This window comes from Erythranthe guttata, chromosome 10 (genome assembly GCF_056151865.1).
Source record: "Erythranthe guttata isolate IM_541 chromosome 10, IM_541, whole genome shotgun sequence".
Lineage (NCBI taxonomy): Eukaryota > Viridiplantae > Streptophyta > Magnoliopsida > Lamiales > Phrymaceae > Erythranthe > Erythranthe guttata.
The window spans coordinates 12,456,050-12,479,579 of NC_142542.1; the positions used below are offsets into that span (position 1 = coordinate 12,456,050).

Sequence of the window (23,530 nt, forward strand, 5' to 3'; positions counted from 1 at the left end):
CGGGTCAAGTTACAAGTATATAAAAGAAAGAAAGAAACGCTGGGCAACCCTAAAAAACCCTAAAGATGTTTCTCTAATTAATTATTTTTAATATCTTTTCTCTACTAAATTCCAACTATAATTTTTAACAATTATCAAAATTGAAACTAAACCGTGAAGAGTCCTATATATTTGGATTATAAATCTTAATATGTAAGATTTAAAAAAACTAATGTTATATAAAATATGAATAATACTATATTGTTATATTTTACTATGTTAGTGTACTATATTTTATTATTATGTATTAAATTTATATATAAAAGAAAAAAGACTGGGCAACCCTAAAAAACCGTAATGGTATTTTCGTAATTAATTATTTTATTTTATATTTTTTTCTCTACTAATTTCTAACTATAATTTCTAACAATTATAAAAATTGAAACTAAACCATGAAGCATCCTATATATTTGGATTATAAAATCTTAATATGTAAGATTTAAAAATACTAATGTTATATAAAATATGAATAATACTACATTGTTATATTTTACTATGTTAGTGTACTATATTTTCTTATTATGTATTAAATTTATATATAAAATAAAGAAACGTTGGGCAACCGTGAAAAACCTAATCGTATTTCTGTAATTAATTATTTTTCATATTTTTTTTCTCTACTAATTTCTAACTATAATTTTTAACAATTATCAAAATTGAAACTAAACCATGAAGCATCCTATATATTTGGATTATAAATCTTAATATGTAAGATTTAAAAAAACTAATGTTATATAAAATATGAATAATACTACATTGTTATATTTTACTATGTTAGTGTACTATATTTTCTTATTATGTATTAAATTGATTATGTTTTGCACTTTTAAAATAATATCCCATGCATCGCACGGGAAAAATTGCTAGTTTTAATAGAACTAAATTCACTTTATTATTTGCATTTCAGAGACCCTTAATTTCTTATAACCCCATTTTACCCTTTCATTATTCCAATTTTTGTCCCTCTTACCTACTACCCATATATGGTTCTATTTTCTACCCTTTTCTTTTTTTTGTCTTTTTAATAAATTATTTTTTTCAATAAATTCGCTATTTTTTTTCCTGGCAATTTCACCACATCGTAAACAACTACAAATTAAAATAATCAACTACAATTTTTTTTCTTTATCCATTAAACTCATAATCAACTACAAATTAAAGTAATCTACTACAAATTCCAGTAATCAACTAGAAAATTATAACACGACTATAATTTATAACAAAAACAACTATAAAAATAACTCAATCCAACTACAAATTTTAGTAACCAACTAAATGCTGCAATTTATAGTAATTCACTACAATTTATAGAAAACAACTACAAATTCATCAAAACCAACTACAAAATCATCGAAACTATCTACAATATATCGAAAATCAATTACAATAATATCGAAATCTACTATGAAAATAGCAAAATCACCAATACCAACTACTAGTTATCGAAATTAGCTACAAAAAAATAATTGTATTTTGTACCGCGCGACTAAATTGTAAGAGAAGGGCCGCAACAACACCAAACCCTAGCCTGGCCGTGTAAATACCATCGACGCCACCAAAACCTAGATTGCAACCAATACCAAATCCTAGAGCCGTCACAAGAAATCGTCGTTACCGGAACCCATGTTTTGTTGAATACATATATCTTCAATGTCCACCTTTTATCCACAAAAGGTTCGACGATTTGAATCGACGAAATTCCAAACTCAAACACTGGTGGGATTATATTTATATTCTTACCTTTGACACTAGAAAAATACGTTTTTGTGACACCTAAATGACCCCTTGATATGACGCTCCTTGCAAAGCGTCTCAACAAGTGCTCTTTTAAGACGGCTTAACTTCAAACGCTGGTTAATTTCAGGGTACTCATTGCAAGAACTAAGAATATCAACATAGTCACATTCAAATGAGATGACAATTATGGTTAATAATACAAAAAATAGGAGTACAATGTTTACTATTCTGAAAATATTTTGTCACTTCTTTTTGTTATGAACTTATTTTTAATTTTAATATGATCTATTTTTTGAGAAGATGCTTATGTGAAGAAAACGTGCATATTACATGGTGGTTGGGTGAGAAGAGATCGTAAAGAAGTGGAGTTTAATGAATTAACAATGATTCACTTACATTGCACGTGTTTCGGTAATAGAACGTAAAGTGTTGTTCAGTGAAACCTTCAACACGAGGAACACTTATTAGAGTTCATGTAAGTAGATGATTTCTTTGTGAATGAAACTAGTGATGTGTAAGATTTTTGGTATATATGTACAACAATTGTTTCTTATATGGTGTAAATACTATTTATGTTGTTATTTATGATATTTATTATCCAAACTAATAATTTTATAATATTGAGATGTAAAAGGTGAATTGTAAAAATATTATTAAATTGAATATTAGGTTGTCACCTAATAAAGTTGGGGTGATTACATATAAGCCCATCAATGAGTACTTATTCATAAAGAGATCCAGATAAAAAAGTCCTTTGCCAATAAGTTCACACACGATTCAGATTTTTGTAAAAGACTAAAATAACCCCTCATACTTTAACATGCTTCAATTTCATCATTAACTTAATTTAACTCCAAATTTCACAAATTATTCAATTTTGACCCAAAACTTTTTTTTTTCAAATTTTTTTTTTCCCGCCGGATTCCGGCATTCACTTTTCAAAAACAAAATTATGCCGGATTTTTTCGCCGGTTTCCGACGTTGACTTTTTCAATTTCTTTTTTCTTTTCTTTCTTTCTGTAACTTTTTTTTTTCGTTTAAATAACAATATTGTTGTGATTGACAGTAATATTAACTACATTATTGTTAAACACAGTAAAATTAACTAAACTATAGTTTAACACCGTAATATTGCTATATTAATCTCTAGCACAATAATATTAACACAACAAAACTCATTATTATTGTGTAATAGAGTACTATTACTATATTGACCGTTCAACAAATGTAAACATAATAAAAAGCCAAAAGAATTAATATTACTGTGAGTGACAATCATATTACTATAACAACAGTAATATTACTGTCAACCACAGTAATATTACAATAATAGACAGTAATATTATTACGTTACTCCGTGAATAACTCAAACAAACAAAAAATTCAAAACAAAATAATAATATTGATGTGGTTGACAGCAATATTACTATAACAACAGTAGTATTACCGTCAACCACAGTAATATTATTGTGTTTACACAGTAATATTACAATAATAGACAGTAATATTATTACGTTACTCCGTGAATAACTCAAACAAAACAAAAAACCCAAAAAAATAATAATATTGATGTTGTTGACAGCAATATTATTGTGTTTACAGTTATTTTACTGTCAACGACAGTAATACAATTATGTTGACTTGTCAACAAATCAAACAAAATAAAAAAAATAACAAAAAATAAAAAATAATAATATTATGTTCATTTACTGTCAACGACAGAACAATTACATAAATGTATTGTCAACGGCAGTAGAATTACGTTAATTAATTGTCACTGACAGTATAATTACCTTAATTTACTGTCAGTGACAGCACAATGACGGTCAATGTTTAGCGGCGGACGGAAAAAAAAAAATTAAAAAACAATAAAAAAGTCAATGCCGGAGACTGCCGGAAACCGGCGAAAAAATCCGGAAGAAAAGAAAAGAAAAAAGAAAAAAAAATCAACGTCGGAAACCGGTGAACAAATCCAAAGAAAGAAAAAAAAAATTAAAAGTCAACGCCGGCGGCAAAAATGTTTTTTTTTGAAATTTTTTTTTCGAAAAAAAATGTTTTGGGTCAAAATTGAATAATTTGTGAAATTTGGGGTCAAATTGAGATTAAATTAAGTTAATGATGAAATTGGAGCATGTTAAAGTATGCTCCAAAAAAAGTCAAAATTGAACTTTTGTGGTCAAAATTGGATTTTTGTGGACAAAATTGATTAAATATGGGTTACAATTAAGAATTAGGTATAAATGGTTGAGGGTAATATTGGCATATCCATGAATGTTTCCTTTATTATAATAAATATTAAAGGGTTGGGCTTATTGCTGGAAGAGATATAGCCCCTAAACCTAGAATAATAAAGATGTTTGGTTGGGGACTTATGCACAAAAACCCCTATTAAGTTTATTGAGACAAACAAAGCCATCATTATATGTACATTTACAGACGACATTAGTTGTCATATAAATAGGTAGCTATGGAGACGACTATAAGTGTCACAATATAGACATATTTGAGACGAACAAGGCGTCCTAATAGTGCACCTGTTGAGACGGCACCACCGTCGCGAAAACCTATTACCACAGCCACCTATATGCCGCCTTTGGCCAACGTCTCAATAGGGAAAGCGTCACAATAAGTCACTGTAAGGAAGTATGATTTGACCATCAGTCAGAGCCGTTCTCCGGCGGCGTTGACTTTTTTTGTTTTTTGGGATTTTTTTCCGCCCGCCGCTAGCCGTTGAAAGTAATATTAATGTGGTTGAAAGTAAAATTACTGTAAACACATTAATATTACCGGCAACCACAACAATATTATTTTTTTTTTGGAATTTTTAATCTGTTTAAACAATAAATATGTAATAGTATTATCAACCACAATAATATTACTGTTTCTACTGGGGCCGAAAAAATTATGAAATTTAAAAAAGAAAAACAAAATTCAACGCCGTCAAGGACCGGTGGTAACGGCACCGAAAAAAAATTATTTAAAAAATAAAATAAAGGTCAACGGCAACTGACCGGTAGTCGGCAGCGGGAACGGTCATACTTGGAGTCAAAATTGAATTAGGAGTCAAAATTGAATAATTGATGAAATTGATATTAAATGGATGAAATTGGAGTATATTAAAATGTGATTGAATTAGGAGTCAAAATTGAATAATTGATGAAATTGATGTTAAATGGATGAAATTGGAGTATATTAAAATGTGATGGGATATTTTAGTCATTTTGTACACCTTCAAACTTTGTATGAACTTTTTTTGTGAAATAGTGGACCTAGATATGAATAAGTTGTCCACCATGGTTTTATTTGTTATAACCGAAAGAAAAAAATTTAACCTAACAATAAGCACAAAGGTGTTGTGCAATTAAAGCTTGTTACCGAAGGTATAGTAAAACTCAACGTGCGTAAGACCCCCAATTAGAGCACCAATTAGTTAGTGGATGATGATATTAATTAACTTTAAATTCATTATTACACGGAATATCCAGAGTTTGAGACCTAATATGATTCTCACTCTCTCATCCTTATTTAAATTATTGAACACATTAATTACTCTGCAAAAACAATAACGCTTCAAACCTTAAAACTTCAGCAACAATGAACCAAAAAACACCTTTACTTCAAGACTCCGACAATGTATGCATCGGAATATCCGCTGCTCCGCCTATCTCCGCCTCCAACAGCGGCGGAGCACCACCAATTCCTTCGACTTCCGCTTCCAAATCATCAATTGATCAAGAAAAGTACACGTACACGTTACTCGACGGTGTCATTGTAGGGTTAGTTTTTTTCTTGTTATACGCCACGATGACCTATCTATGGTGGGATGTGAATCAAAGGGATCCGAGTTTCAAAGTCGAACATGCTTCGGTTCTTGTCGACAACTCTTCTATCTATAATGTGAACACAGCACATTGGAATATAGGGTTGAATGTCCGCGCAGTTAGTTCTACAGAATTCAACTTCCGTGATTTGGATGTCGAGTTAATTTGTTGCCTAAAAGTTTGAATAGTTGATTAATGGGGTAATTTTCTATAGACCCTTCGTTGATTAATGGGGTAATTTGTTGAGTTAATTTGTTGCCTAAGTCCAATATTGCTATAACCCCTATCCAATATTGCTATAACCCCTACTATTTTTATGGCTGATTTGCCCTTTAGCAAAAATAGGAAAATTGTATTCTTAAATTTATATATTCCTATTAATCCTCCATAAAAATCGGTTTTAGCATAAATCGTGTTGTAAAACGTCAATTGCAAATCCTCCCCAAATTGCATTTTTCCATCGTTTATCTCTCGAAAAACAAAACTTTTCACTGCCCCCTTTTCTTCAATGCAATCTCTATAACCTTATCGTTGTTCTCGAGACAATGGAATCTCTATAACTTCTGCAAATCGCCAACAAAAAAACACATCCTAGAGGATAGTGCAAAATCGAAACGTACAGGTAATTTGATTTGTGGTTTTTTAAATGTCTTTAATGGCGATTCATTGACGAAATGCAATGGGTTATTTTTATAACATAAGTGAAAGATGCAAATTAGAGGTTTTAACCCCATGTAATTTTTTTATTTTTTTTGACATTATTTTTTTTTGGATTTTACTGTTCGAGTTACAAAATTTTGCCGGTTGTTTTGCGTTTTTGTTACATCTTTACAGATCTCGATTGCCATTTTTTGTTTTGTCGTCTTTTGTGCTTTTCGGCCATTGGGAGTATTTTGTTGAATTTGTCTTTTTCCTCCTAAATTCATTGATTGTTTGTTTGGAGTTTCCTGGTTTGTGTTACATTATTTTTTGTTTTGATTTTGTTGTTTTGTGATACATTTGTTTTTTTTTCTTTTTGTTCATTTTATTTTCTTGGTGTCGATTGCTACTTATATTCGATTTCGTTGTTTTTTTTTGTTTGCAATTTGTTGTTTCTAGCATAGTGTATTTTGCACTTTGATATTTATTTTGTATTTTGTATTTTGCACTTTGGTGTTTATTTTGCATTTTGCATTATATTTCATTTGAACTTTGGTATATTCTTAGCCATCTTGTGCTTTTTAAATTCCATTTTATTGTTTCAAAATTACAATTTGCATTTGATGTTACCAAATGCACTTTGCATATTGTTATGTGCAATTGATGTACATGGATTATAGGTACCGACATAGTTGTGCAATAATTATTTATTTTCAATTGAACAGTTGATTTGACGAAGGGGAAAAGGAAAGTAGATGAATCATTTGCCACTTCAAAATGAGGAAGCAACGATGAATCAAGCCAAATCTATTTGTACGGTAGCACAAAGCAATATTACGTTTCGACATCGCCTCAACAAAAACCAGATTTGGTTGATTGTGGGTTTTTTGTCTTTTATATGACAAGGCAGTTGTCCATGCAACAACCATTAGTGAGAAAAACTGCAGCAAGTTGGATTATCGCACTCGAAAAACTTTTAATTATCAGTTCTTGAACGACGAGGATACCGTTGAGTTTAATTAGAATTTTTTTTATGACATTTACTTATGTTTAGCAAAACTTTGTTTTTTATTTGTGACATTATATTTTTGTTGGATTTTGATATAAACTATTTTCTAATATACTCCAAATTCATGTAGTTATTTTTGTGTATTATATGCTTGCCAATTCATAATTTCTTATAAATTCATTAAATTGTTAAAAAAACAGGCAAAGTGTCACAGGATTTTAGTCGATTTTTGTTATGCTATACACTGCTGCAACAAAATTCTCACAGGGCTTTAGTCTTCATTCACTGTTATAGTTTGCATTTTGCTATTGTAATTTATATACAAACTGCAAAAAGAAAAGGCAAAGTTCAAATAATACAATACCAACTGCAAAAACAAATATATGGCGTCAAAAGTGTAGATAATATTATACCAAAAAATTACATCATATATAACAAACAATCGTATATGCAAACTGCTAATATAGAAATCAAAAGTGCACAAATATATTCGAGAAACAAACAATCGTATATGCAAACTGCTAATATAGAAATCAAAAGTGCAAATAATACCATGCCAACAACTCAAAAAAAAATATATATATAACATCATAGTGTAAAATATAGTCTGCTAGAAACAGCAAAACGCAAAACAAAAATCCACCAACATCGAAAAATGTGCAAATTGACATAAATAAATGAAAAAAAACTTGATGTTTGTTATTCGATATGGACATTATAAAATGATGTTTTGTTGTTTTGATGATTGTATTCTGAATGGATGTTTAAAGTTTGATATTTACAGAACAGGTATTAACAGTGACAATCAAGTATGAAAAAAAAACTTAAAACAGTAAATAAAAGCATCAAAAGTGTAAAAATATATTCGAGCAAAAAACACATTATATACGTAAACTCCAAGAATTAAAAGCAAAGTGCAAATAGTACCATACTAACAACAAAAAATAAATATATAACAACAAAGTGTAAAAAAATAGCAAACAACAAACACAATTTTTGTCTCAAGGTAATCAGATTTAGTCGATGTCCTTGAGCCTCTAGATACGGAACTGCTCTGGCGATGAAAGAAGGAATGAATTTACCGGCGGAGAACGAGCGAGCCATTTTGTACTCGTTTTGGCTTGCACGAAAAAAAGAAACTAAATGAAATCTTCTCCTGATGAGCAAATAAAGAGAAAATATGGGAATCGGGCTCAATCACATTCTGTATGGTCATCTTCTTCTTCAATCTTGCACCATCAACCCTAAAAAAATACAAAATTTAATTTTATGCCTGCCAAATTGAATCAAAAGTCTGAATTCGAATTTCGATCTCGAAATTTAAACGAGAGATTTTGCGAAACAAAATAAGAGTGTTGTCAAAGATGAACCAACCACGTTTCATAAACTCCCTTCCAGGATGAGTTTTCTTTTTTCCAACCACGTTCATAATTCCCTTCCAAATCTTATGACGTGATATATGGGATTTATTCTCACAATTTACGTAATTAAAGACTTTCATAAATAAATAATTTATTGTTTAAGGGTGTTCATGTCCATATGCATATTGATTATATTTCATTTATTTGATTTTTTTAGTCAAAGGGCCTGTAGCTATATTAATCTAATAGATTGGACTCCTACCTATATAAGTTTGAAATAAAGGGGGTATAGCTAATTATCCCTTGATTACTTAGTAGTATTGTTGGATATTTGATTTTATAAGGCAAATATAATTATTCTATTTTAATTTTTGTAAACCAATTTTTGTTTATTATTTATTTCACTGGATTATGTGTTAGTACAATTTCGCTTATTATTTATTTATTCAAATGGATTATTTGTTACTCTCTCCATTCCATTTTAATTGTCTTTCTAGAGATTCTTTTTTTTCATTTCAAAATAATTGTCAGTTTAGGATTCTAATGAACTATTTATTGTGTTTTCTCAACTATGCCCTGACTTAAGCGTTGGAGTTAACTCTATTTTGGTTGATATTTGAGCATTTGCAAAGTATCAGTTCCAATCTTTGACTTAAGCGTTGGAGTGTAATGGTCAGGCCCACTCCCAACGAGTCACTTAGTGTCTCGATTGGGTTTGCATTCAATATGTGGCAAGGACCCTAGGCATTCTCGTTCTTGGACCTGAAGACTAGCTCGTTGGGCTTCAAGAGCATTGGGCTGATTCATTCATCTCGAAGCAGCATCAATGTCAAATAATAAATGTTTAAATTCCTTACGATATCGGGTTTTATTTTGGTTGAGGTATAATTAGCTCAAACTGGATTAATAAACTTTTTCGGCTTAATAGAGTGGTTCAAACTCGACCAGACTCATAATTAGTTAGACTCGGCTTAAATACAATCGGACCGAGCCATCTGGCGTCAGGTAAACCTGACTCAATTGTCGTCCTTACAATGAGTATCATTTGCAAATGACATTAGAAATCCGCAAAAATATTTTGCGGCCAAAATCTTAATCTTTAGCTGAGAATTATAATTTTGTTGCTAAAGAATAACTATTTGCAACCAGATTGATATCACAATTAAAAAAATTGATGCCAATTCACTACAAGAAATATGACCTCAGTGACACGGTAGTTGTTGACAATATCAAAAGTTGTCTATATAAGTGCATATAATAAGTGACAACGTGTTTTTTGTTGTCACTAATAGCTCTTTTTGTTGTCAGTATTTAATCATTTTCTATTGTCACTATATAGTATTAGTTACAACTCATTAGTGACAATATTTTCTGGCTAACTATGTGAAAACTGGTGTTGTCACTCAAAAAAATGTTTTTTAAAGTGATTGTTGAGCTGACGAGGGAGCTCAGAATGTAAGGTTAAACTCACTAATACAACGAGTCCTATTCTTGAGATTGTTGGTATATAATGGTTGAACCTGCTTCGAGTTAGGAGGTCTAAGAACATTCTATAAGTTGTACATGCACAACACAAGGAAAAGGTGAGCTACCAAAGTTCTTACTGACCAGTTGTAACTAACTTGGATGGCATTTGGATCCGTGCAAGACTTTGAGCTCATTACTTGAAGTATAAGTACTTGTGAGGCTCATGTAAAGTCTGATCATCACATTATTGTATCATCATCATCATCATCATCATCATCATCATCATCTTTCTTCTTATGTAAATTGAGAGAGAAAGATAGAAAGAGAGAACACTTGTGAAACCATTACTGCCATTGTTAGGGTTCCTTGTTAAGGTGTTTGAGAGTGATTGATCTGTAGAGTGTGCATTGTAATTGTTCTTGGATCTGAACAAAATAGATTGATGTTGCTGATCTCGTGGATGTAGAGTCTCCTTGATCTCAACCACGTTATCTCTGTGTATATTTTCGTTATCGAGTTTTCTTGCATTTACCATTAAAGATTCATCACAAGTGATGCGGTGAGCGTGGATCATTTGAGAATGTGAAGTGCAATGTTCTAGCTTGAGATATTCACAGTAGAGAACGACTTTAATCTTTGGAGAAGTAAGATTAAGCACTCTTTTTTCAACAAGGGGTAGTGGTTGTTATTAATGAGGAAGCTCTAGTTTCAGTAGACAAGAAGATCGCCTCAGAAATCCAATCAAAGGCTTGTAGTGCTTTGATTTTTAGCCTTGGTAATGAGGCTTAAGAGATGTTTCTGAGGATTCTGAGGAATCTAGTGCACTAGAAGTGAGGGAAAAATTGGAAAGCCTCTATATAAAAATATCTCTAGCCATTTGAAGGAGGAATTATATAAATTACATATGGAGGAGGGGAAGAAAATGATGAAACATTTATATGATTAAAACAAGATGATCTTCGATCTGACCGTTGTTGGTGTTAAAGTGGAAGATGAAGATCAGACAACTAAACTCCTCAGTTTTCTTTCAAAAGTGTAAGAACACTTTCTAGATACAATGATATATGGTAAACAAACCTCTGAGGTGAAGAGTGATATATGGTATTACCCTCTGAGTGCTCTTTCGAATTGACTTCCAACAAGTCATGGTTTGAAGAATTATAAATGTTTGAAGGTGGATCAATCATCATGGGAAACAATGAAGCCTCTAGAGTCAAATGACTACAATCTATAAGGATGAATTCGTCAACTGGGATACAAAAAGTTGTACAAAATGTGAGGTATATTCCTGAAGTAAAAATAAATATTTTATCTAAGGAATTTTAGATAAATGGGTCCATGAACTGAAAACTAAATATGGAGTAAAGAGACTAATAAGAAATGATGTTTATATCTCGGAAGGCTAACTGTTGTTGGTACTGTTGGTAATGTTAACACAAATCATTGGCATTTAAAATTAGGACATACCAGTGACAAGTGGTTAAATGATCTAAGCAAGCACGACTTAGTGTGGGCATAAAATTCAGAGATTGAGAACAAACAATGGATTACAATATAATTTTTTTGTGATCAATTCAACAAGTTATGTGATCAATTTGGTATTACTAGACACAAGATAGTCAAGGGAACTCATGAACAAAATGGCCTAGATGAAAGAATGAATAGGACACCACTAAAAAAAGTGAAACGTGTGATGTTCACGTAAGAAATTTTGAGGGGAAACTGTGAAGACTGCACCTTACCTTATTAAATAGGTGAATCTTAAGTGTACTATGATTCAAATATTCTGAAGAAGTGTCGACAAGAAGAAAACAAGATCCTTCTAACTTAGTATGTAGTCACTGAAGTCATCCGCGAGAGCAATCCACTTCATCTTTGTTTCACCATAATTGAATTTCACCTTGAAACCGATTTTCTACTAGCATTATTGCACAAGAAAAAAATAGGTTAATGGGGGTGAAGAAACGAACGAAGTGAAAAAAAAAAAGTCGGGGGTCAGGAGCGTGCACGACGAGAGGGGGTGAACGAATTAGAGGCTAGGGGAGCTGATTATCGTGTGTTTTAATTCTTAAGACCAAACTTCTTTTTTATAAGGAATTATTAGACTTGTAGGTTTAATCTCCAATTTGACCTATAAATCAAAAGCCGAAGCCCATTAATAAACTCTTCTTATCTCTCTTACGTACTTTCAGAAAATGTAATGATTACACATTCGTGACAAGAATATTTTTCTAGTCGATTTAAGTACCACTTGCATTTTTCCAATTTAAAAAATTAGAAACTTCCATTTCAGGGCACCTGCTAAATTGAAAAAAAAAATCATAATTTAGAAAGTTCACTTAATATCTATGGATTTTTTTTTTGTTCGTTCACTTAATAGAAAGTTCACTTAATATCTATTGATTTTTATATTTTTTGTTAATCATGATAAGCTTCCCAATTAAACGAAACCTCAGCTCATAAAATTATTTCTTATTTATCTTTGTGTAAAGGAGTTCAATTTAACAAAATAAACAATAAATGTGTTGCTTTATACACTGAGCGATCTGTTGTGTATCATAAAAATTCTGCACTAATCGTAAGAAAATTATTCTTTATTATTTCTTTACATAATAAAATCTTAGTACAAGATGACTATTTTAATATAAGAAAACCCTAGAATCCTAATCAAGTTAGAAAAAAATAATTACCTATACTAATTAAATACTTAATAATCCTCTAATCATCCTAACTCTAAATACACATACGGCTATATTCAATATAATTAATTAAACAATTAATTAAATAAAATACTGGATTGTATATCGTAACAACCGAAACCCCGAAACGTAATAAGATCTGAATCTCTCTTCCTTATATAATATCTTGCCTTTGAGGTTAAAAAACCTCAAATTAGAAAAAAAATTAAAGAAAAATTATTTTTATTAAAAAATATTAGAAAATAAAACAAAGTAAAAAAAATAATAAAAAAAACTACTAAACGCAGTCAGAAATTGATAAATTCAGTCCAAAACTGATAAATGCAGACCACATAATTAATGATGCAATGGCCTGATATATGCAAAGGAGGATATTTTCGGTACAAATAAACAAAAGCTAGGGAGTATTGCAAATGATGAATTTATGGTTGAGTTTAGTTATATTTATTAGCAGTTTGAGATGTTTAATGCTAAAGGCCCCTTTTTAACGAGGATCGGTAAAACCACTTTTCACTTATTAGTGATAGACCCATTCTTTATTTATTGCCAAATTTCAAACCCCCTCATACACTATCCATTACTCACCATTTTAGTATCATTTTCTTTTCTGATTTTTTTTCCAAAATTAACTTCAAATTTTCTGAAATCAACAACAATATTTTCGAAATCAACTATAATATTTCCTACATGAACTACAATTTAATTTTTTACATTTTTTTTATATCATGTTCTTCCATAATCAACTTTGAAATTATCGTAAACAACTACAGAATTGGGGTGTTCAACAACAAGTTTACCAAAAATTGAAATGAACTGTAAAATTACTAAAAACAACTTTTTTTTTTGTTTATTTTTTTTCCAAATCAACTATAAAAAAAACTGGTTCTATTCTATGCTACACTGGGTAGATCTTTCCCATTTATATACACACAACCACACACACACCCACATTGGTGTGTGTAGATCAACGTTTAAAAATTACCCAGTGTTGTCTTCACTGGGTATAGTATAGAGATAACCAAAAAACTGTAAAACAACTACAAAAATAGTTGTTTTCAATAGCAGGTTTACCAAAAATAACAACAACAAATTAACAAAAGCAACTGCTAAAACTCAAAATCAACTATAAAACTCTCGAAATCAACTACAAAAATTTGAAAACAACTACAAAATGATCGAAAATAATTACAGAGGTATTGAAACTACAAAAACAAAACACCCTCGATTCCAGCAAAACTACTATAAAATTAAGCAAATACAACTATAAAAAAATCGTTAAACGACTACAAAAAACAATTGATTAATGAAATCAACCACAACAGTCACGAAAACAACTATATCTCTGTAAATAAAACCAACACAATTTCAACAAAACAAACATCCACTATAGTAGTGATTGAACACAAATTAGCTTTCAAAAATACCCTGACTTAACATTTAAAAACTCGAAAAGAAAAAAATAATAAATTTGAATACGTCTTCAAATCGCGGAACTAAAGAAGGTGGAATTGCAATTTACCAAAACCCTTAAACCTAATTAATTCCAAAACGAATCCGTAACCAACACAATTCTCTTCCAAATCAGCCGATGACCTATCCACCTAACCCCATCTCGCCGGAAAATTTTATCGCACAGTGGCGAAGTCCACCACCATTGCTCCAAATTGCTCGACGTATGGGCCCGCCTGAAGTTGCGATCGACATAGCGCGGATCTATCTTTTCGCAGTCGGAGTTATGAAACGTGGGTCGCTGGATTTCCCCTTATCATCGTCGAGGGGTCGAGGCCGAGAAACCCTTCGAGCCGCCAGGGCCAAGCGGCGGTGGTGGTTGTGCATAGATAATAAGAAAATAGAAAGAATCAATTTTGGAGAATAAATATATGTTATTTGATGGAGGGGTAAATTAGGGACATTACTCTAAATCTTAATAAATATTTATTTAATTAAATAAATTGGGGGACACTGAAAAAGGGGTTGGACCCATCCTCATCTACTTACATAATTGAGAGGGTTTTCACTAATAGTCCCAAATAAAATACACCTTACCAGAGTATCGGAAATGACTATTTTGTCGTAATTGTTATTGTATATCATAGTTTTTTTTTCGTGTAATTAATTTACTTCAAGTAAGAAAAAAAAAAGTTTAATGTTGACTTAAAGTGATAATGCGCCTATTCTATGTAACATCAAGTGAACTTCACCGATTTATTTTTTACCTTGGATTTATACATCATACACATATGTATGCATATACAGTGGGGAAATTAGGGCCAAGGTTAGGCCCCTCAACGTTTTCGTGTGTATACTTTTGTGCCTTATTTGCCTCACGGACATAAAATCCTAATTAATGAATGAATATAGTTGGCAATAAATATTTTACCAAACATGAGACTCCAACATAACATATATAATTAGGAGCTAATCCTGTCTATTCTTCACATAAAAGGACATAGTTTGTCGGTTTTGCTTTCCATAGAGGAGTGATTCCAACAAGGTGAAGTTGTATCAATTAAGTTTGTCGGTTTGCATGTACGTATTACGTAATGGTTAAAATTTTATCTATGGAAGGTTTCACCTCTAATGCCTAATTGAAAAATCCTTTTTTGTAATTAAATGTTCATTCACGCCCAAATCGAGCATGGATCCTTCACATATTATTTGTCTATTCTTCACATAAGATGACATAGCCTCAACAGTTTTGCCTTCCATAAAGGAATGATTCCAACAAGGTGAAGTTGTATTCAATTAGGTTTGTCGGTATGTGATGGTTAAAATTTTATCTATGGAAGGTTTCACCTCTAATGCCTAATTGAAAAGTGATTATTACAAATAAGCCCATCGATGGGTATTTATTCATAAAGAGATCCAGATAAAAAACTTCTTTACAAATAAATATATACATGGTCCAGATTTTTGTAAAAGACTAAAATAGCCCCTCATACTTTAATATGCTCTAATTTCATCCTTAATTTAATTTAACCTCAATTTGACCCCAAATTTCATAAATATTCAATTTTAACCCAAAACATTTTTTTTTCCAAATTTTGTTTGCCGCCGGATTCCAGCATTGACTTTTTTTTTTCCTGATTTTTCAACCACCGGTCCCCGAGGGTCAACGCCGGTCTCCAGCTTGGACTTTTTCTATTTTTTTTTTTCTATAACATTTTTTTTTCGTTTAAACAACAATATTGTGTAATTGACAGTAATATATATTATTGTTAAACACAGTAAAATTAAATAAACTAAAGTTTAAGACAATACTATTGCTATATTAATCTCTAGCACAATAATATTAACACAACAAAACTCATTATTATTGTGTAATAGAGTAATATTACTATGTTGACCGTTCAACAAATGTAAACATAATAAAAAGCCAAAAGAATTAATATTACTGTGAGTGACAGTTAAATTACTATAACAACAGTAATATTACCCTCAACCACTGTAATATTACAATAATAGACAGTAATATTATTACGTTACTCCGTGAATAACTCAAACAAACAAAAAAATCCAAACAAAATAGTAATATTGATGTGGTTGACAGCAATATTACTATAACAACATTAATATTACCGTCAACCTCAGTAATATTGTTGTATTTACAGTAATATTACAATAATAGACAGTAATATTATTACTTACTCCGTGAATAACTCAAACAAAACAAAAAACCCCAAAAAATAATTATATTGATGTTGTTGACAGTAATATTATTGTGTTTACAGTTATTTTACTGTAAACGACAGTAATATAATTATGTTGACTTGTCAACAAATCAAACAAAAAAAAAACAATAAAAAATAAAAAATAATAATATTACGTTAATTTACTGTCAACGGCAGAACAATTACATAAATGTAATGTCAGCAGCAGTACAATTACATTAATTAACTGTCATTGACAGTATAATTACGTTAATTTACTATCAGTGACAGCACAATTACGGTTAACGTTTAGCGGCAAACGTAAAAAAAAGAAAAAAAAAACTAAAAAGAAACACTAAAAAAAATCAACGCCGGAATCCGGCGGCAAAAAAAAAAAAAAAAAAAAAAAAAAAAAAAAAAAAAGTCAACGCCGGAAATAGGCGTAAAAATCCGGAAGAAAAAAAATCAAAAAGTCAACGCCAGAATCCGGCGGCAAAAAATATTTTTTTGAAAAAAAATAAGTCTTTGAAAAAAAAAGTCAAAATTGGAATTTTGTGGTTAAAATTGATTAAATTGGGTTACAATTAAGATTGGTATAAAGGGTTGGGGGTAATATTGTCATATACATGGATGTTTCGTTTATTTATAATAAATATTAAAGGGATGGGCTTATTGGTGAAAGAGATATAGTCCCTAAACCTAGAATAATAAAGATGTTTGGTTGGGGACTTATGCACAAAAACCCCAATTGAAAAATCCTTCTTTGGAATTAAATGTTCATTCACGCCCAAATCGAGCATGGATCCTGCTTTTCGGCGCCCTATATGGGTGTGTAAACTGAATCCGGCCGGCTCCCAATTTGGGCGTGGGTCTTGCTTGTGGACGCCAAAACTAGGTCCCGACCTGTTAATTTTTTATTTTCTTAATTTAAATTATAACTTTTATTGTTTCATATTTTTTCATGAAGACCAACAAAATTCAACTATATTTGAAGTTGATCTAGTGAGTATTTTTTGTAGTAATGAACTTTTTTAACACAGGGGATATGAGTTAGTAGATTGGGCAAGGCCAACCACTAAGAATCTATATGTGTAAAGTTGGTGAAGAAAATAAATCCAACTTGTGATATATTTTGGATGAAGTGAGTAACTGCAACGAGCATAAATGTGGAAAGTATGAGATGACATGGTACAAAAAATGCAATTGTGCTTAATTTTCAGTTGGTGGGAGCCGTACATTACAGGAATAGATGGAAAGTTATAATATTATATGATAATAATAATTATGATCCCGTATATTTGTAGGGGCATGGGTCGAGTAAAATGACGCAGGAGCCAGGAAGAGTTGGCCATTACTCAAATATTTGGCAAAAACTTATGTGCCGCCAAAGAACATTTTGGCACACTTCAAATACCAGAACTTGGCTATGTGCATCGCTGAGACAAATATTCCATGGAAAAGCGATAATGAAAAAGCAGGCACAAATATTCAATGGAAAAGCGATAATGAAAAAGCAGGCCTTCTACAACATTTGGTTGGGTTCCTTGAGGAACATAACTATTATAAGTGGATTCGCACTAATCCAACTACGCATGGAGTGTTGGGAATCCCGCGCATCTATAGGTAGCGGAATCTAAAATTATATAACGGGCATCTATATGTAGCGGGGAAATTTAAAAAAATATAACAAAACATACGAGTCTATAATCATATTATCTATCGTAAAACATAGATGCAATTAATCGCGTATTTAATTTAAACTTACGTAATATATAAATTCTAATATAAACGATTTATACAATTTATATAATCATATAAAATGTAATGGGTAATTGGCACTTTGCACCCGTAAATTGAAAAATAGCACTTTGCACCCTTCAATTACAAATTGATTAGCACTTTGCACCCTGCTACACCTTTTGTTAAAAAAAATGATACGTGCGTCACTCAGATGATCTTCGGCACAAATATCATTACCCTAGTTGGCAGGACCCACCCCAAAAGTTCTCCCGCAATAGAGTGAACAAAAAAATTAATCGAGAAAACTACCTTTGGAAAAATTTCTAGGGCGATACTGAACGGGATTAAAGGGTGGGCCAGATGAAAAATACATCTCAGAGACTCAATTCTCCTCTATTTCAGTTCTACAGATTTTGAATCCGGAAAATCGTTGTCCAATTTTGTGTTGTATGACAACTAATACTTTTTTATTTGGATAATAGTGTGACTTACAACTTATTGATACCAAAGCATGAATTTAGGGAAGCAACAGTCTGAAAGAAAAAAAAAAATGACAGTTAAACCTCTATCTAATTTGAATAAATAAAATTTTACAGTAAATGCATACAATACGATGTGTGAAGGAAAACGGTACACGATATACTTCGATATGATAACAATGGTTGATATTACGAGCATAAGAGAGTTGTCTCCAAAAACTTGTAACCACAAAGGGGGCTTTATGATAAAACCCCCTTGTTCAAATTTGACTTCTTTTTTTTTTTTTTTTTTTTTTTGAAAGAGAGAGAAACTCTCTTATTAGGCGAAGTTCGCCAAATTCGTAGGAAGGATTAAACCTTCTTTACAAGCATAACCAACATGTTTCAAAATCGCATGCGCAAGAGTATTACCCGATCTTTTAACAAAAGAAAAAAAACAATGTTGAAAATCCGATGCTAAAATTAGGAAGTCTTCCACGTAGGATCCAAATGATGATGTCGAAAAATCTTTGTCTCTTAGAGCTTTGAAGATCTGGAGATTGTCTCCTTCGATAACAATCTTTGGCCAACTCTTCTCTTTTGCTAACTTAATCGCACGAAGGACAGCATGTGCTTCTCCATCGACCACCTTCGGGCGTCCCTTCGTCTTCGTTGTACTCCACCACAAGCATTCTCCTCTATTATTTCGAGCGACCAACGATGTTGAGTAGAAATCTTCCCCCGCCGGAAACACAGCATCAACATTTAATTTAATAAAACCATCTTCCGGTGGCTTCCACAACGATGGAAGACTAGGGTTTCTTAAGGGGATTGGACGAAAATGAGCTTGTTTGAAATTTTCCATACAAACTTTGCACCAACCCACAAGCTCATTAGCCTTAATGTCACTCTCACCATGCCGCCTCTTATTCCTGTTATCCCAGCTTTTCCAACTCACAATCACCGCCAATCTAAAATTTTCCTCATCGAGTTGCTGGTACAGGTATTGAAACCACCTTTCAATCGAAGTAATAGTGTGAACAATGCTAGTACAGTAGAAAGGGTTACCTTTCCAAATTTCTCTCATCCCATCGCACTCCAAAATGATATGAAGGATAGACTCCTGCCGAGCGCCACAATTACCACATGTTGGGTGAGAGAGAATTTTCCTTCGACATAGCTGCTCCGCAGTTGGTAAAATACTCGAACAAGCACGCCACATGAAGATTTGAATTTTCGGTGGCCAAGGAATATTCCAGACCATTCATCCTCCAATCCATTTATCTTCTCGATCCCGCTCCTCTCCCATCCTTCAATAGCTTTAATTCCTCGTCCCATCGGGTTCGATAACAAAAAATGATAGCATGATCTTACCGTGATATTTTCGTTCTTTGAATAGTGCCAAGCCCACCTATCTGCTGCATATTTAGAGCCGATTCGGACATCCAGAACCCATCTTCTATCTATTGGCCAAAGATGTCGATCAATAAGCTCATTGTTCCAGGAATTTGGTGCCGCCTCAATCAAGTCGGACACTGTGTTGGGAAACGGTGAGCTAACGGGTCGTTTAGTGATAATTCTGAAGCCTCCATCCTCAACCAGCCATGGATCGGCCCAAATGGATGTAGTAAGACCGTTGCCGATGTGTCTAAATGAAAAGAAATTATCACTACTAGAAAATGCAAAATAGGCAACGATTTATTTATCGACGAAATTAATTTCGTTGCCAATAATTATATTTTAGCAACAAAATATAGTATTTGTGGCTAATGAATAACGTTTTTGTAACAAGATATTTTTGTTGCCTTTGAATCTCGTAGGCAACGAAACATATAGTTGTGAATAGTATCGTATATATTTTACAACGAATTTAATATAAGACAACAACTTTGTTGTCGCAAAAGAGTATTTATTTTTGCTACGACATAAAATTGTAGTAAATACATTAACAACGGCAACAAATTTATTCTTGTTGTGAATAAATGACGCCAAGTAATTTGACAACAAAATATAATCGTTGTAATTTAAAAACCAACTCTTTTTTCTTGATTATATATATATATATTAAAAATCTTATTTGTTTATATTATCTACAGTAACTCATGAGTTTTTTGTTAAGTCAATTGTTGATATGATTTTAAAAATTTACTATATATAATTAATGTTAGATATTATATTTATAATTAAATTTGATTGTAAATTATTATTTTGAACATAAAATGCATATAGTAAATTATTTGTTATGACATATTATTTATTTATGTAGTTATTTTAATCATTTGATCTTATAAATTTATTTTCAGTTAGTTTAGACAAATGTAGTGTTGCCCCAACGGTTTGAAGAGTCTCTAACTTCAAATCAACCAGAGTTCGACTATTACCATTGTCATGTCTCCATATATTTGATATTTATCAAGCGGGTTAGCCTGTTGGGCTAGTAATGAGTTTGACCCTAGTAATGAGTTTGACCCAACAATTTCAACTCTGAAGTGGTTCGGCGGTCCAAAAGTCGGGCCCGCGAATGCGGGTTGGCGGTCGAAAGGTCGGGTCGGCGGATACGGGTCGGTAGTCCAAAGGGTCGGGCTGGCGGGTGCGGTAAAAAATAAGTCATGTATTGACAACCATAAATATGTTGCAACGAAATACATTTTTGTTGTAATCAAAGAATTTGCAACGGTAAATGTATGGCAACAAAATAGACTCGTAGTTATTAATTAATGCATTGACAACGATCAATACGTACCAACGACATAACAATGTTGTCTATAATGCATTATTGGCAACGATTTGTACATTTCGTTGCCCGGAACTTTTGGTGACAAGGAAACGGCAACGAAAGTGGCAACAAAATAATTTCGTTGCAAGAAGAATCGGCAACGAAATTAATGTCTTTTGGCAACAAAATATATTGTTGCCAATTTGACAATTTCTTGTAGTGTATGTTGATTTATATATTCAAAATACCTTATATGCCCCAATTAATTATTCAAATAAATTAAAAAGAAATTATGTTGATATATTCAAATCCTGCCCTCAATCGACACCTAAATCTTCTCCAAAAATTATGCCCCGAAATCACGCTTCAGGTTTTATGCCCAAAATAACGCTCCCAAATCAATTCTCAAAATCTCGTTTTTATTTCTTTTCTTATTTTTGATTTTTTCATAAGAAAAGAATGATTTTGTTTTAAAAAAAAGGTTTATTTTTCATTTTGTTAGTTTCGGTTTTTTTCTTTTTTCTTTTTTTATACTTCTGTTTTTAAAGTTAAATTTAAAAAAAAATTAGTTTTTAACAAATTGAAATCCACTATAAACTTGCCAAAAACCACTATGTGACTATTATAGTATTTCGTTACGAAAATCCCTTATAAACTTATCGAAAATCACTATGTAATTAACAAAAACCACTCTGTAATTAATGAAAACCACTCTTTAAATTAACAAAAATCACTATGTAATTAACCAATTCCATTACAAAAAATCACTAAATACTTATCAATTAACAAAAATCACTCTATAATCAATGAAAATCCCTCTGTAATTAACAAAAATCACTATGTAATTAACAAATTTCATTACAAAAATTCACGAAAAACTTATCAATAAACAAAAACCACTCTGTAATTAATGAAAACCACCTATGTAATTAACAAAAATCACTATGTAATTAACGAATTCCATTACGAAAATCCACTATAATTTATCAAAAACCACTACATGCCTTTGTGTTTGTATATATAAAATAAACAAACCATACATTTAAGGAAAAAAAAAGAAGAAAGATGCAGACCGAGAGAATCAACATATGAATATGTCCATGAATCCCAAAATCGATAAACCCGTCATCCGCACCATCACCAGTCATTAGGGGTGTAAATCGGACGGAATGGATCGGAAATGTTTTTTTCGGAAATTTTCCAATTTTTTTCGGAAGATTAAAATAGGTTCCAATTTCCGTTCCAAAAAAATCGGAATTTCAAAATCCATTCCAATTTCGGAATACCTCGGAATCGGCGGAATTTCGGAATTTTCGGAAAGTGCATTAACTCTTAATTTTTTGTTCCAAAATCGGAAATAATGTTAATCTTTAGAATTTTTCCCTAATATTTTCGTAATTTTACAGCAAAATGCAAGAATCCAAAACGAATGTCAATAAGATTAAATATAAATACTTGTAAAAACAACATAATCAATTTATCAAAGCAAAGATAGTTCTTGCAAATTTTCAAAAACAAAAAGAAAAAGTAAACATAGTTCTTGCAAAACATGAATAGAAAAACAATTCAAAAAAATCAAAATAACAAAATAAAAATAAAAAATAATAATAATAATTCTTGATGTTGTTCCTGTGATCTAAGAACTAGCTTCAGACATCTTTGCTTCTTTATTTCAAGGACTACTTCAACTTACTGCAAAGGAATAAAAAAAAAAAAAGAAAATCACAAAAAAAATATTCAATAATATTAAGCAGCCAAACATAGCAGGAACATATCATCGTATCTAAAGTTTTGACATCATTCTGTAACAATAAAATGTATACCTTGAGTTTATATCAACTCATGAGCCTCAATTTATAATTTTTAATTCTTGAAATTGACGAACACCTACACAAAACAAATAAGCAAAAACACTTCTTTATTAAAAATAATAGTAGAAAAAGCATAAATAAATAAATTAAATTCAAATAAGACATACTCTTTTCAATTTCCACCAGTTGATCAAATTGTTCTTCAACTTCAACCAAAGGACCACTTCTCAACCAATCTTGAGCACACACTAAACATTCCACTAGTTTAGGTGTTAATGAGCTACGAAACGGATCAAGTACTCGGCCCGCGCTACTAAAAGCACTCTCCGAAGCAACCGATGTGATAGGAATCGAAAAAATATCGCGTGCCATTATGGAAACAG

General features: G+C 31.5%; 1 protein-coding gene across 1 annotated transcript; it reads right to left on the minus strand.

Annotated features, from left to right (window-relative positions):
- Positions 1 to 18,960: 18,960 nt before the first annotated feature.
- On the minus strand, positions 18,961 to 19,900 carry LOC148767541 (uncharacterized). The gene is made up of 2 exons (XM_088824660.1): positions 19,764 to 19,900; positions 18,961 to 19,636 (listed from the first exon to the last, which is right to left on the minus strand). The coding sequence occupies exons 1-2, from the start codon at positions 19,898 to 19,900 to the stop codon at positions 18,961 to 18,963; spliced, it is 813 nt and encodes a 270-aa protein (XP_088680786.1).
- Positions 19,901 to 23,530: the final 3,630 nt, after the last annotated feature.

What these genes read in the sequence shown, in the direction of transcription:
- LOC148767541 (XM_088824660.1), bottom strand. Translation starts at nt 19,900, where the DNA reads ATGGATTGGAGGATGAATGGTCTGGAATATTCCTTGGCCACCGAAAAT. An exon ending in TCTCTCTCACCCAACATGTG is followed by an intron (nt 19,637 to 19,763) that starts GTAATTGTGGCG and finishes TTCGATTGAAAG; the next exon opens with GTGGTTTCAATACCTGTACC.